General features: G+C 41.1%; 1 protein-coding gene across 1 annotated transcript in view; it reads right to left on the bottom strand.

Moving 5' to 3' along the window:
* Nucleotides 1-751: 751 nt before the first annotated feature.
* Nucleotides 752-15585, bottom strand: part of LOC134151415 (tyrosine 3-monooxygenase-like) — a 31016-nt gene continuing 16182 nt past the window's right edge. Inside the window, 6 exon segments of the mRNA XM_062596337.1 lie at nucleotides 752-911; nucleotides 2531-2664; nucleotides 9159-9254; nucleotides 12360-12416; nucleotides 14190-14259; nucleotides 14899-15034. Of these exon segments, the coding sequence (XP_062452321.1) occupies nucleotides 752-911; nucleotides 2531-2664; nucleotides 9159-9254; nucleotides 12360-12416; nucleotides 14190-14259; nucleotides 14899-15034 (653 nt within the window).

Below are 15585 nucleotides of genomic sequence, written 5' to 3'. Positions count from 1 at the left end.
TCCAAATTTCTTTCCCAGAATCCAAATTGTTCTTTTAAGCCAAGCATACATATATGTAGCAGAGCCAGAATTTCCAAATTAAAGCTAGTCATAGGCCTCAGATTTTTTACTTTTTTTTTTAGCCCAGGGACATATATTCTGTGACCTCAAATATGACAGGAAATTATTCAGCAACATTTGAAGGCTATTGAATGAGACAACTATCTACAACAAACACTGAGTTGAAGTAAAGGGTTCCCTCTTGAATCTGTACATTGTAAGGAAACCGTTCATGGTTTGTCAACATAATAGCTGGTAGTAATTGCTAGCAGAAATGAGCTAACTGCACAGACTGGTAACTTCAGGCAGCTAGCCACACTAAAAAAATTGTGATCATGTCATTTAAGCAATAAGTAAAAGATTATGTGGCTGAAGAATTACCACGCTATTTTGAGACAGATAACTTGAAAAGGTGGGTTGTGAATAAAAACCCTGGAAGGGGGCCAGTAATAACAGGTAAGTACATTCCAAACAGCTGTAGCTCGTATCACCTACCAAAAGTTAGAAAAATTTGGTCTTGTTTGTCACTGAACATACTGTAGGAACTCATTAATGTGGCTAAGTCAGCAGCCTAAATTGCTGTGAAAAGATTAACTTGACAGAGCTGTTTGTGGGTTAAAGATTTTTGCACGCAACTACAACTTCATCACTAAATCATCAAGTGCTGGAACCTATCTGCATGTGTTTCAGTGCCAGATGTACTGCTGTGGTTTTAAGAGAAATTTTCAAGGGCCAAGCAGAGGTTTTTCAGTTCCTCTTTCATTTGACTGAGCATTCGCTTGACTTTCTGTGGTGTGCTCAGGACCTCTATGCTGCTGGTGAATGGGTCATAGCACAGAGAAAAAGGCTTCTTGATCTTCGTCACATAGTTTCTGTAGGGGGAAGAAGACATATCTGCTAGTTCAGGAGCCATTTCCCTATGTGTAAAATCTGCAAAACCTAATTTCTCAGTGTGTAGGGATGGATTTAATCAGGAGAGCAGAAGCTGCTGTGACACCCTCCTCATTGCTCCTCATTAATGTTGTCTGGTGCAGCATAACTTCTCCCCTGCTGTAATACTTGCAGCCCAAAAGATCTGCAGTGCCTCCTTTTCCATGTGGCTGGCTCAGCCCCCGCCTCTGCTTTTACAGCTCTACGTTAATACAGTTCAGAGTTATTACAACCACAAGCTAGAGGAATGCAGGAACACAGCATGTCTGCCTTCTTCACTTCCAAGAAATAACCTGAAGTAGCTCTTTCTGCATAAAAAATCTAAAAAAGCTATTGATATTAGGCATCCTGGGCTATTTTGCCTTTTCTTTTGAATGAAACAACATGATTGCTTGCCATTTTTGACAATGTTTCCATTAAGTACATACTGGTAGGAACCCCCCGTACTGATGTTGCCTAATCTTTTCCATTCTGGCAGATTCTTGTGCCTTCAGTTATTATGAGCAGTTTTGGCTGAGCAACTGTATTGAAAACAAGCATGAAAAAGCTTCAGGTCAGAGAATGGTGTATTCCTTGTCCTTTTATGTTCTTTTCAGATTTGACCAGTCAAAAGCTCTGAAAATCCTCTCTCTTCTCTACAGTGAGATTTTAGCTGTGTTTTTGCAGAAGCACCAGGATAGTAACTAAAGGTGAACCTTGGGTTTAAAGATGAAGGATCTAATTTGCTATTGCTGTAAATCCAACAGACAGTTCTTCTGGGGAGGAGGTGAGGACGGTAGATGAGAAGTCTTGCTCAAGTTCCCTTCCCAAAAGAAATCCCTCACTGCAGCTCTTCCATGCTCTCTAGCAGCTCCACTATCAGCATCCTGCCTCCAACCAGAGCTACTCCTGTCATTCAGACTGTTAGAGATGAAGGCCCAGAACTTAAACTCCACTTGCTAAAAAAAAAAAATCTTTCTTATATAACACAGACAAACAAATGCAGTCTGAAACTCCTCAAGCTAATTTAAAATAATGTTATTTAGGTTGCAGTCAGCTACTTCTTAGGAACTAGGTTGCCTGTTATTGCTGATTTTGCTTTCTTGTGCAGGTATAAGCAGAGGGGAACGACAGTCTTGTTTTGAAGTCCCTGCTGATCTATATTAATTCCAGAGTCTGCAGTAAACTGTGTGACCTTGGGTAAATCACTTTAGTTCTTTATGTCCTCCTATTTGTATGGAATAGCACACAGGTAAACTAACTGTGGAATTTTACTCTACTGCACACTGCTCAGTTACAGAATTTACCTCAGAAGCTGCTGTCAGAGCAAAGATGAGGCATTGCTAAGATGAAGCACAGAACAGGGCATAGCAATATGTAGCTATGCTTTTCTGCAAAGCTTTTCTCAGATAAACAACACTGTGTTTAACTTAGTCCTAAAAAAAAAGCCACTGTGAAGATGAAGTGTGTGGTGAGATAGTCTAGCATTATTCAAACAGTAGTGGTGAATGTACTTGAGATTAGGATTCAAACTGTTGTGCCCCCCAACAATGAAAAGAATACCTGTGACTGCTTTACTCACTGGAGCTTGGTCTTGGCATCTTCAAAATTTTCTGCTATGAAATAGACAGGCTGGAAGGCTTGATCCTGATAGGGGTGAACTGCAGTCACTTCTGGATCAAAAGGCTTGTATTCTGGCTTGTTTGATAACGCATACTTTTGCAACAGAAACGACAAAAACAGAAGAGGTGAATGAGCATAACAAGAAATAATGCCTGTTGGGCTGTGAAATACTCACGGAATGGTTCAAAGGCAAGATCTATTCATGCTCCTTCCCAGGTGAAAGCTGGTTTTCATAACTACTGGTTAATAAAATTAAAAAAAAAAATAAGGAAGGAGATGTTTCCCACACTATTGCAACGCTCGGGTACCACAGCCACATTCTTGGATGGGGAGAGGAATATCTATCCCATCTCCCAAAATCTGAATTTCTAGCAGAAAAATAGTCTCAGATACTTTATAGGATCATGCTGCTTTTTGCAATCAGTGGAGTGGAAGATTCATAGCATTACTGAACACTGGCTCATGTTGTAAAGCTCATATTTCGTGCTGTGCTGAAGAGTGGACAGCATATGCATGATATTTTCTGCACTGCTCCATGCAGATAGAGTAGCTTAAGAGCCTCTCTGAAACAAAGCATATAGAAGGTGCACTATATGGGGCAAATGGGGAGGTGTGTAGGTGCATAGGTATATGTGTGTGTGTTTATGTTTGGGACACACAGAGGTAACAGGTTCTCCTATTTCTCCCCTCATCCTGGAGGATTACAAAAATCATTTATGTCCATTCTGCAGTCCACTGGCTCCTTAGTCACTTGTTTAAACTTACTGAAGCTAACTTCAAATCAGCCAGAAGCAGACCCAGTAGCAGTGGGATTGCATAAGTATGAGTGCCAGTTATTTTGTACTTATATGGGGTCCTGGGAAGGCAGCACTGCTCAGGCTCCAAGTCAGTTCCTGCACAGTTCCTGCCACTGAAACCAGGTGAGCTAGTTTAAGGCTAGTTCATCTTCACTGATGCTTTACTTGACTATATATGCCTAAAATGTGCTGACAATACCAAACTGGGAGGAGTGACTAATACACCAGAGGGCTGTCCTGCCATTCAGAGAGATCTGAACAGGCTGGAGAACTGCGTGGAGAAGAACCTCGTGAAGTTCAACAAGGGCAAGTGCAGGGTCCTGCACCTAGGGAAAAAATAACCCTAGGCACCAGTACAAGCTGGGGGCTGACCTGCTGGAGAGCAGCTCTGCAGAGAAAGACCTGGGAGTGCTGGTGGACAAGCTGATTATGAGCCGGCAATGTGCCCTTGTGGTCAAGAAGGTCAATGGTCTCCTGGGGTGCGTTAGGAAGAGTGTTGCCAGCAGGTCAAGGGAGGTGATCCTGCCCATCTCCTCAGCCCTGGTGAGGCCTCATCTGGAGTCCTGCATCCAGTTCTGGGCTCCCCAGTACAAGAGAGACATGGAGCTACTGGAGAGAGTCCAGCACAGGGCTACGAAGATGATAAGGGACTGGAGCATCTCTCTTATGAGGAAAGGCTGCAAGAGCTGGACCTGTTTAGCCTGGAGAAGAGAAGACTGAGATGGGATGATCAAATACCTTAAGGAAGAGTGTCAAGAGGAAGAGGCTAGACTCTTTTCAATGTTGCCAAGCAACAGGACAAGAGGCAGTGGGCACAAAATGAAACACAGGAAGTTCTGCATGAATATAAAGAAAAACTTCTTTACCGTGAGAGTGATGGAGCACTGGAACAGGTTGCCCAGAGAGGTTGTGGAGTCTCCTTCTCTGGAGATATTCAAGGCCTGCCTGGATGCAACCCTGTCCAACATGTTCTAGGTGGCCCTGCTTGAGCAGAGGAGTTTGAATAATTGACCTCCAGAGGTCCCTTCCAACCTCAACCATTCTGTGATTCTGTGATTCTGTGAAAAGCTAGTTTGACCTCCAATTAGCCAGGATGATGATCCTGCCTACCTGTCTTTCTTTCTCTTCTTCCTCAGTCTTCAGAAGTCTCCCTTTACCATGTTATATTCCAAATACTTATACTTGTAAAGAACCAGTTAGAGTGGGTGACATTGCACAAGATTTGCAGCTCAGTCTGCTAACTAGAGACAAGCAGATGGTACGCTTAAGCACATTTTTAGATGTTTCACTGAACTGAGCCTGAACTCTCCATCTCTGGAGGCCCACCTTAACCAGTAGGCCAATTTGTTGCAAAGCTGATATAGAAATTAATAAAAGGTTCTTTAAAAAAAGAACAAGCATATAAAATGTTAATAGATGGTATTTTTCCTGTTCTTCATTTGCACTGTGTAATTGAAGAATAAACCTTGGAGAGCACTCATATAGTCTAAGATGGATGGTATATACAAACATAAGGCTGCTTTTACAATGTTATAAACTCTAGGGGCTAGTGGGAAAAGATTTTAGAAACTCAAAACCTGACAGGGGTCCCGCTATGCTGTCAGTGTTTAAGCAGAACTGAAATCCCATTGATTTCAGTGGAAGTTGTGCTTGAAACAGGATGGTCTGAAAGGCCTCTACAGTTTAAGAACTTGTTGTGCTGCAAGAAAAGCATATGTAACACTGAGTGCTGCCAGAAGTGTGGTATGAGCCATAAGATTTTACAGTATGTAGGAAAGAGTCCAGCTGAGTGTTAACAGGAGAAGCATTTCAGATAATGCAGAACAGCTGACAGAATATAGTGGAATAAACAGTGCAATACCAAGAGCTATTGGGGAAGAATTCTTACAGTTCAGAAGAGGCAAGGTTGGCCAGCAGTCAGACCCATCACAACTGTTCAGTTCGGCCTTCAGCATGGTTATCCTGTCCCCCTGATACCTAGCTGCTGTTACCAAATGATTTGTTAGATAACCTGGATTCAAGTACAGGTCCCATGCAGAGGGCATACAACCTTACCTCTCTTTCACCATCTGCCGTTTACCAAGGTATGCCCTGAGTTTTGGCAGGACCAGCTTCTCCAGAAAGAATAACTGACTGAAGCTGAGTTCAGACTGATCAAAGTGGGTTCTGTGGAGAAGAGGAAAGTGCTTTGAAGATTTCATAGCCAGGATGTAGTTCCTTGGTTTACAGCCATCCACTCAAAGCCAGCCCAGCCAGACTGTGATTCAGGGATGTTCCCAGACTTCTTACTCATGACATCATGGGCATCGTGCTGTTGATCCTCCCCAGATTGTTAGAAGATGTTATCTTCTTGAAGTCCACCACCTGGTCTTAGCTACTAGTGCCTTTATCACCTCCTCAGTGGCCAAATCATTCCAATTTACCTGGGCAGGAAGCCTGCAGTGATGAGGAAATCCCGTGCTGTACCCTGGGTGCTACAGCACCTCTCTGCCACCACATGAGTTGCAGCAAGTCTGTCTGTGTCACTTCTTATGCTGATCAGCTAAATGATGCGAAGTTGAGGTTGAAGGCCTCTGTCTATAAGCACACATCTGGGCCAATACTTAAAAGACTTGCAGATAATTATCAGAACCATCAATCTGTTTTCCCTGGGACAATGGCTTTCTCTCAAGGACAATGAAACTTATCTTGAGCTTTCTCAGGAGCTGGTCAAAGACTGTAAAATGAACTCTACAAGGAACTAAAGGCTACCATGAGCCTCAAAACTTTCCAGTCCAGGTGCAAGGAGCATTTTTAATTCATCCTTTCTGAAGTAATTGCTTAATTACTGCTATATTTCTATAAAAGCCTCATCTACTGGAATAGAAACTGTACTACATATATTTTTTCTCTTCAGGTGTAAAAGAAACAGTTGATATATGTTGTCAGGTGCTTAGGCGTAGGACCTCAGCACTTTACTCACACTGCTACTGCTTCTTTATTGAAATTAGAATTAGAAGCTTGCATAGACTAGAATAATTACGTAGAAATATTTCTGAATTTCAACTTTGTTCCAAATAAAAATCCACGTGATTCATCAATCACCTGTAAAAGGAATCTTTAGTGCTTAAGCCCATGGATATGACTAATTTCTTCACAATAAGTTTCAGATGCTTAAGGTCACCACTGAGCTGCTGTCCCAAAATCTCTTCAGGAAGGGACTTCCCAAGAGCACGCAGGAATTACACAGGGCGTGCAGTAATATTGCTGGTGAACTACCTGCCCATCCAGTTTGCCTCAGGCGTGCTGTGAAAGATGGACACAGTTCTGGAAGGGGAGTGTCCTTTTTCATTTCCTGTTGAATGTAAGTGCTGTCATCTCTGTGTGTAATTTCAGAAACATGATGAATGAGAAACCTATATGGAGCCAATAGTATCAAGAACTTATCCAGCTGCATTACCCAAGCAACTATTGATAATAAATGGAATGATAAGAATTTCTTGTTTATCAACTCAAGGACAGTTATTTTTTTCCATAGTCAACTTTAGATGTAGGCAATCTGAAATGCAGTTGTACTTTTGCTTTATATAGCACTGTTTTGAGAATGAGCAACATTGGCCTCATACTTCAGTGAAAAGCAGAACAGCTTGTTGATGTCTGGGGAAGTAAAGAGTAGAAAGACAGCAGGGAGAGCCCAAGTGCTGTATGCTCAGACCTAACAACTAAATATAAATGTTTGTCACATGACATTTACATTCATCTGTGTCAAAATAAAACTAACAGAAGAAGAGGTAACATCATGCAGATAGATATTGCACTTCATATTAATATGAAAGCTAGGCAGCAATAAGACATGTATAGACTCTCTACTTTTTAGATGCCTTTAAACAGCAGGTGCAGTCCTGGCCTTTGCACCTGAAGTCACACTCTAAATTGGTTCTTATTAGCCACAAACCTACCCTTAGATTCAGCCAGGCTCCCTCAGTTGTGATGAAGTGCTTGAAGATTTAAAGCTCTGTCAAAATTGCTGGAGGCTCTCCTGTGATACCACTAGTTAACCTTTGCTGAGCTTCTGAACTTTAGCCTAGGTGCCTCAAAGCATAAGTATTGAAGACAGGAGTATCAGTGCCCTTTATTGTCTTGCCTAACACATAAATACATTGATTTAAAGCTGGAAAGTATTCAGACAGGCAGAGCAGAGTAAATGTTGCCTTAAACTGGGTTTTGATATTGCACTTTCTCGGTTTTACAGGATAAATAAAACCAAGTCTATGTTTTCTGTTTGTGGACTGTAAACACAGCAAGTACTGAGGGATTCTCAGAAAATGAGTAGCATCAGCTTTATCCTGGAACTGATAGTTGCGTGAACCCAATATGTTGCACTGGAGCCTAATTTGTAGGGGTGCTCATTGATCTGCTGTTCCAAAACAATATATTTCACTGTCCTACAAATCAGTGCTGCAGTGGTGTTAGCACATTTCTGTTAATGTTCATGTGCACAAATCAGGTTGCTGTGTGGTAAGAAAAGCATGTTTGTTTCTTTAGATGAGTATACAGATTGCTCTGCTTATCAAGTGAAAAAGATCTGCAGATCATACACTATTGAGTTTGCAAACAGAACTCTCCAGTTTGCAGGTGCTGGGAGAAAAACCAATGCCAAGCTCGGCAGGGAATAAAATGAAAGGTGTGGTCTGTGGAAATTCCCCTTTCTGTATGTTAACTCTCAACTGCCCTCCAGCTGGGACTCCTGTGATAGGTATCCTGAGATACGCTGGAGCAGGCTGATACGTATCAACCGGGGGGGGGGGGGGGGGAGTATGTAATATGTATAATGTCATAACCATCCTAACCATCTCAGATCATGTCAACCCAATGCAAAATGCAGAATGGTGGTTCCACATGAGCATATCACATAGCTGGTGGTAGGTTGCTGTATCTATCTGTTAAGCTTCAGATACATCTTCCATGGAAAATTTTATTTTTGGTTTATAAAAAGGCTTGAAAATAACACCTTTTTTGCCTTTGCCTCTTACCCATGCCAAGAAAGCATTCAATATCTGCACAAATTTAAGCATGTGAGATCTAGTAATTTCAGTGCTAGGGTTTTATACTTAGAAACTAATCATCTACTTCCATGCTCTGCAAAACTGAGGAGAAATGAATATCCATTCCGTCAGTTGTTTGTCCTAAGGAGAGGAAACCCATAAGCTTTCTTTAAAGGCATACAGTTGAAGTAGGACACTTTTAAACATGTGTACAGGGATTTTCATCCACATAAAACTCCAGTCTGGAATCAGTTTTGAAAAGCATTTGGGAATGTAAAATTCTAAAAAACTTTCTTTTTGTCAGCATGTGTGCTATTCACAGTTCTCTGGCACTTAATTTGGTCCAATCAGTCAGTGCTCTTCTGATATATATATATATGCATGAAGGTCAACGCCATGGACAAAGGAGAGAATTCATAATAGGCATAATATTGCCCTCTAGTGAATAATGTAGAAAGGTACAGGAATTTTACATCAAAGTCTAAAGGCAGGAACAATTAAGCAGCAAGTCTAATACTTTATAGGTAGGTTATTTTCATTGCATTTTATCTCTTTAGGTTAGAAACAGGTACAACCCTACGGCACTCTGTCCCCTTCTTAGTAGCTTCTGTGGAGGGAAAGTGAATTTCTGTGCCAAAAAAAAATCAGTATTTTATATCTACCATCAAGGTATGGTGTTATGTAAGAAGATAATCTCTCACCTTTCCTATAAAGTTTAGGAAACTAGATTATAGAAATCTTTCAATACCATACACAAAACACATACCATCAGCTCCCTGTAAGATGAAAGCAGTCCTGCCCCATAAGCTCTGATGGATCCGTTTTGTTTGCAGAGTCCGAACTCCACAGTAAACCAATAAAGCTGATAATCAAGAACAATTTGTGAAAATCACAGTCTTAACAAGCAGTTCATTTTAAACCTTTTTTCCTCCTTCCTTCTCTTTTATCTTTACTCCTTGATTTTGTGTTTTTAAACTTGTATATTTTAAGGAATTGATTTTGCTCTCTAGTGTGCATAATGCAACACACATAAACGCACACATAAATTATAACACATATAAATTATAACATATTTTTAAAAACTTGTTATACTTCACATTTGCACTAACAAAAAAAAGAAAAAAAATGTTAATGATAATTATATAGATAAATAAAATCACAAAGTCCTATCCTTTTCTTTCTTTAGAAGATGCTAGAAATTACTGTGAATCCTGGTAGCTCTGAGCAGCATTATAGTCAGAATAGCCTGGCAGATTTCAATGCATAGTCCCCATAAGCACTGGGAGACCTCCACTGTGAGTTTAGGACTCTAGAAAAGGTCCTTGAAAAGACAGGTTCCCTCACCCTTTCTCTCTACAGCAGCATTCAAGAATCATTTATCCCTTAGAAGCAATGTGCCCTTCAAGAGTATGTCAATTCCATATTTATCATAGTGCAATAGAAAATAAAGGTAAAGCTGTGCTGGCAGTTCTTGCAATAAGTGCAGTTAGGACCATACTTCCTTTGCCTACTGGACAGTAATGAGATAAAGGCATTTCTCAGTTTTGCCAACCTGGTAGCCTTTCCCTTGTTATACTAAGAAAATGGACAATGGAGAACCAGATCTGAACACCACCTATCTCTGAGATTCTGGATAGCTGCTGTGCAAAGGATGTTGTCCAAAACATCTCCAAAATACGAGGTATTCCAAAAAAAGTGATTTTGTTTCACTACTCTTCAGGGTTCCTTTAGGAATACACAGCTCTTTGCTGCCTCATCTCAGGGCTGGACCTTGGGCGTAATTTAGCTATGAGCATGGTATTCTCAATACCTCTCTCAAAGAGCTGCAGATACTTTGTAAAATAATGTGAAACTCTATATAATCTTGTCTATTCTGCATCTCACAATCTTTCTCTTTCTTTACACCACTACCTTGGATCTATATCTTAGGATCTGGTGATTTGTTTTAGCTGGAAATTTTACAATTAAAGGACAGCATGCCATGATCTTTCTTCCTGCAGAATTCTGAGCTACTTCTTCTACAATTCATATGGTAATTCTCTATTCTTATTGTATTAATAATTTTGATAGTTATTATTTCTTAGTGATAAGTCTTCTGGGGATATCTTCATTTTGAGAATGTATTTTTGACTGGAGAGTGGGAAATGGGGCAGTGCCCTAGGATGAGGAATTCTTTTTTGTAGTTCTTCAGACATCATGTCTTTGAGTTAAATAAGTTCTTGGCTCATTGTGTTAATAGGGAAGAAGACATTAACGGTAATCCACAAGGCATTAATGATGCTCAATGAGCACCATTAACACTGAACACTGGCAATTTCTAGTCTCCTGTGCTCAAATCCTTCTGCTTAGAACAATTCAGCAGCTGAATGAAATAACCGCATTTCAAAGCTTGTCTTGCAACTATAGATTATAGCAACAAGTGAAGTTGAGATTCCTTTGATAAAATTATAGTTAGCTAAAATGTTGGCATATCATCTAAGCTAGTTTCCTACATTCTCTTTAAAATAAATGGAGAATGATAGAGACTTCTAGAGAAAAAAACAAAGAGTTTATGTTAGGCATCTATCTTGGGGTAGAGAATATATTGCAGGTCCTTCTCTACTGTCATTGTCTAGTAAAGGAACCTAAACAAAAAGCCTATGTTAGATTTCTAACTTATAAACAAAGATTGAAAGATTAATCCAGCATGCATTTACTATTCAGAACACTTCAATGGCACTTACAGAACTGTGTTCCCGTGGATCTTTGTCTTTGGATCCATGACCACTCTTTTATAAAGATTGCCTCAATCTACCTCTCTAAAGCTCAGATAATACTATGAAAATGTCATATCTGAGACATATCATTCTGCTGACCTTAACCCTAACCCTAATCTAGCCCTACCCAGCCTGGAGCTGGGGGATGGGATTTGCAGAGAAATACTACATAACCCACAGGCTCTACCAAAATAGGGCTTTCACTCTCACCAAGAACTGGATAATGGTGCAAAAATGCTGCCCTGGGACCCATCAGTCTTTTAGCTTTAACCAAAACATACTTCAGCCTCTCCAGATCCAGAGGGGGTAATTGTAGAGCAACTGTGAACGGGCCACTGCCTCTCAGGACCTATATAATGCTACTAAAAAAAATCACCATTGGGACCTTTTATTCTCCCAGCTCTAAAAATATCTCTAGTCTTGGTTAGTCCTGAAGCATGGAAGCGTTTAGGTAAGCTATAATGTCTTTCACACAGTGTCCTCACTCCACCACACTATGACCATGGCTGTGGGCAGTGACTGTCTCCTCCCATCCACCTACTTTCCTGAATGAACCTCAGCTCATCCTTACAGTGTACATTAGCTGTATGAACGGATAAGACTCCTCTCATCTCCTCCACTGCAAATATTATCAGGTCTGGGAAATGGCTGCCATTATCAGAAAAAGTCATCTGGCCTGCAGCCTGCTTTCAGATCAAGTTAAAATGGCAGCTATGAATTGTTCTGGCAGATGTTTGCAGGATAGTGATTCCAAACCAAATGACAGTAGTTGCTCTCAATTTGATTTTAAGAGCTCTGTTGTTTTCTGAGATTAATGGATATGGGATGCATTGGATTCTGATGGTCCCCTGCACTTCTTTTATTTAGGGGAAAATGCAGAAATCACACAGAGTATCCACCCTGTTAGGTGAATCTGGAAAGTGAGTTGGGACTCTCCTGTGGCTGAAATTGTAGCGACTCAGCTTCTGGAATACATTTGTATAGTAGCAAAAAGTATAAGCATTTCCTCGGATGCTCACAGGCTTCTGGACTCTTGCCTCCATCAGCTCCCGCCCAGCCATAAAAAGTGGATGAGGAGAAGAGAAGATCCTTCTGGTGCTCCCATTTTTGTATGCTTAATCTGAGGAGCACAGGGATCATCTGCACAGGGAGGGATATACAGTGAAATCCTTGGGTTTTGCCTCTGATATTAAACTGCCAACTGTACTTACTGTGGCCAGTTTCTCAATCTCCAATTCAGATGATCCAAGAGAAGCCAGTCCAATATCCTAAAGCAAGTAAACAAGCAAACAGTGTTACACTAGTGTGATTATTCAGCCCAAGGGAAAGAGGGGAAGGGAGAGGACTACATCATTTCTAGCATGAATAGCCTGAACTATTCATTGTTTTTGTCACCCAAAATGACCTTCCATGGTTTCCAGGATGCCTACCTCTCCCTGGCCCCCAGCTACATACCACTGGGAGACACATTTGATGAATGTTTACTCCTCAGTTCTCTGCATAAATTTAACCATCTCTTGGCTTATTCCTGAATTATCCCTGGCAAGATTTATGAGAAGCATTAGAAGGAAAGATATCAAGGTGTTTTTTATCTTTGTCATTACATCTTTGTGTCCTACTCTGCTTCTGACAGTGCTCAAGGGTGCCACAGATCCCTGTTGACTCTGCACTAAAAAAGTGAGGGAAGGCAGTATGCCAGTAAAGAAGCGAAAGATAGGGGACTGAGGGGATAGTCCTGCTGGAAAGATGGAGTACTCCACTTCTTACGCCAGTGGTCAACACCAAAGGTACACAGGGAGAACTCCTTTTATTCTCTTTCATGCTCATTCTTGAGTTACTTGTTATTCTGCTAGCATAATCCATAGATTTCTCCACTTAGCTATCCTGGGAACCATATTATGCAGCAAGCAAGCAAAAGTAGGTTTTCTTTCATTATTTATTTTCTCATGTTGAATGGAATAAAGAAGAATTTTTATAAGGTGAATTTCAACCGTGAAAATATTTTGTATCATTCACTTAATGTGATCCCACGTTGTATCTGCTGTAATATAGATGAGAAAAGAGTAAAGGTGAAAGGTTTAAAATTACAACAATCTCATTTCTAGTATATCTTCACTTCTGGTATTGAACTGAAGAAGGTTCCTCCAGAATACATTATAGGGCATCAGGATAAGGTTAAGAAATACCTGTCTGAATCTAGTAATCACCACTATATGTGATCAGAATGTAAACTGACATGTTTCCAATTTGATACAGTTGGAAGTCGCATTATGTGTCGTGAACCAAGTTTCTTTTTCAGATATGCTGACAGGGACCTACATCATATAACCACCCTGCATTTCTTGCCCGTTTCCACACAGGGCACCGATTAATAAGCCTAAATATAAGTTTCTTCTTTCCTCTGCTACGGTTTTGAGGCACATTCATAGTTCTGAAATCTTTAATTATACAAGGTCATTGAGTTCCCTTGGGTTTAACACTGTCTGCTCATACTAAGTAGCCCCTTATGGTATAAGAAAGTCCTGTTTGCTTTTAGGAGTCTCCTCACCAGTGTGAGCAATTTTTGTGAGAATCTGGTGAGCTGTAAAAGGAAAAACTTCTCTGGTGATGGGCACAAATAAAGTATTGTGTGAGTTGAAAATGCACAGAGACAGAATCAGCCTGGGGACTTGATGGCTACTGCTGGTTAGGTTTGTGTGGTGGATGAGAGGACATGAGGAGAAAAGAGTGGTCGGTAGAGTTCAGATACACTGCACTGTGGAGGCTCTGCTGGCATCTTGCAGTGGACTAGCATGGCCCTCCCACAGAGAAGTTCCACAAACACTGCCTACCCTTCCTTTTACAACTTGGCCACAGGGAGCAGCATTACACTCCTTTGGATTAAGTATCTCCTGGGGCACTGCTAGCCCACCACCGTTGTAAGTAGGAGACAACCAAGTCTTTACACAGAAATTCAAGCATGGTGAGCTGCATGCCTTTGAGGCATGTGTGTCCTGCTATTTAGAACAGTTGGTCAAATAGTAAGAGAAGCAGCTTCTTACCTGTGAGAACTGGGCAAACTCCTTGTCAGCTAGCATGGGAACATGACCCAACAGCTCATGGCAACAGTCTCTGCAAAACAAGGCACCTTCACCTTTAATAAAGTTTGTTTGTTTTATGTGAACATCCCATGAAGGACTTTAGCCAATAGACCCCTTTCCCCCAAAGGAGCTAGTGTGAGGGTTAGGACCATTTCAGATGCACCACAGTAGCTACTTGCATACCTGGCCTGGCACTGCAGGGAGGGTGATAGACTGTTCCCTTCTGCTATGGGGAGCCAGCTGCCCCCACTGCTGTTGGCATGGGCACTGGTCTCCTATGTCACAATATTTTTTAAAGGCCACTGTTTTTTTCCCAGCATACAACAAAAACATCTGTGCAAACTTGTAATTTCTCATGAAATGTAATTGCTGCTGTCTGGCCAGCAATTTCTGGGAGAGTTTCACAGCAGGGAATCAAAACCCATCAGATGGTAAATAAAGGCAGGATGAAAAGATTAAACCAGATATTCTCCAGTCTTTTCTTTCTCCAGACAACTTTGCAAGAGAGACAGAGACTCACACCCTCTCATGCGTGACTTCTCCTTCAAACTCTCCAGCTACCAGTTCTCAAATTATTTCATTCTGTGGATTACCGAATGGAGCTCCAGAGTTAGAGAATCAACCCCAACAATTTATGAAGGATGGAGTTGTGCCAAGATATCCTACTTACGGTTCTGGGGAATGCATAGGAGAAGAGAAATGCCTTATATACTGTGTGCTCTGAAACACACGAAATGCTAGGCTGGCAAGGAAGTCACGAGCAGACAGCAGTCCTGCAGCTGGTCTCAGCTGGAAACCTGTTTTTTCTGCAAAGGAAAATGGGACAGGATTTAGGAAATTCTAGGGTTAATTACATGACAATCTCACTCCAGGTAAGCAGAATCAGGTACCCTTCATGCTCTGTTACAGCAGCTCTCTCCACCTAAGGATAATAGGGCCATGCTGGCTTATCCCTCGCTATCAGTGTACACCCATGCTGTTATGAGTCCAATCACTATAACATCATATCACCATGCCACCGATTCGGTGCTTATTCACACAACAATTATGTGCAGTACGGCAATGCTGCCACTCACAGGTTATATTTCTGCCATATTTACATACATGTACCTGCAATCTCCTACATGTAAATGATATGTCTTAGGTCACACAGGAGCACTATGGTAGCACAAGTAGTAGAACCATCATTTTCAGTCTCTCGCTATTTTACCAATTACTGGATTCTTTTTCATTTCATGTATAGCACATGGAAGAGATAAACAAGATTTACGGTAAGGAACACTCCCACTCATGGCCCCTGCTTTTTCTGAGGTCATCAGGCCATTTCTTGCTACTTTCTGATGCTAAGTTACTGTTT

Source organism: Rhea pennata, chromosome 1 (genome assembly GCF_028389875.1).
Source record: "Rhea pennata isolate bPtePen1 chromosome 1, bPtePen1.pri, whole genome shotgun sequence".
NCBI classification, from domain to species: domain Eukaryota; kingdom Metazoa; phylum Chordata; class Aves; order Rheiformes; family Rheidae; genus Rhea; species Rhea pennata.
This window is presented reverse-complemented; position numbering and strand designations above follow the sequence as displayed.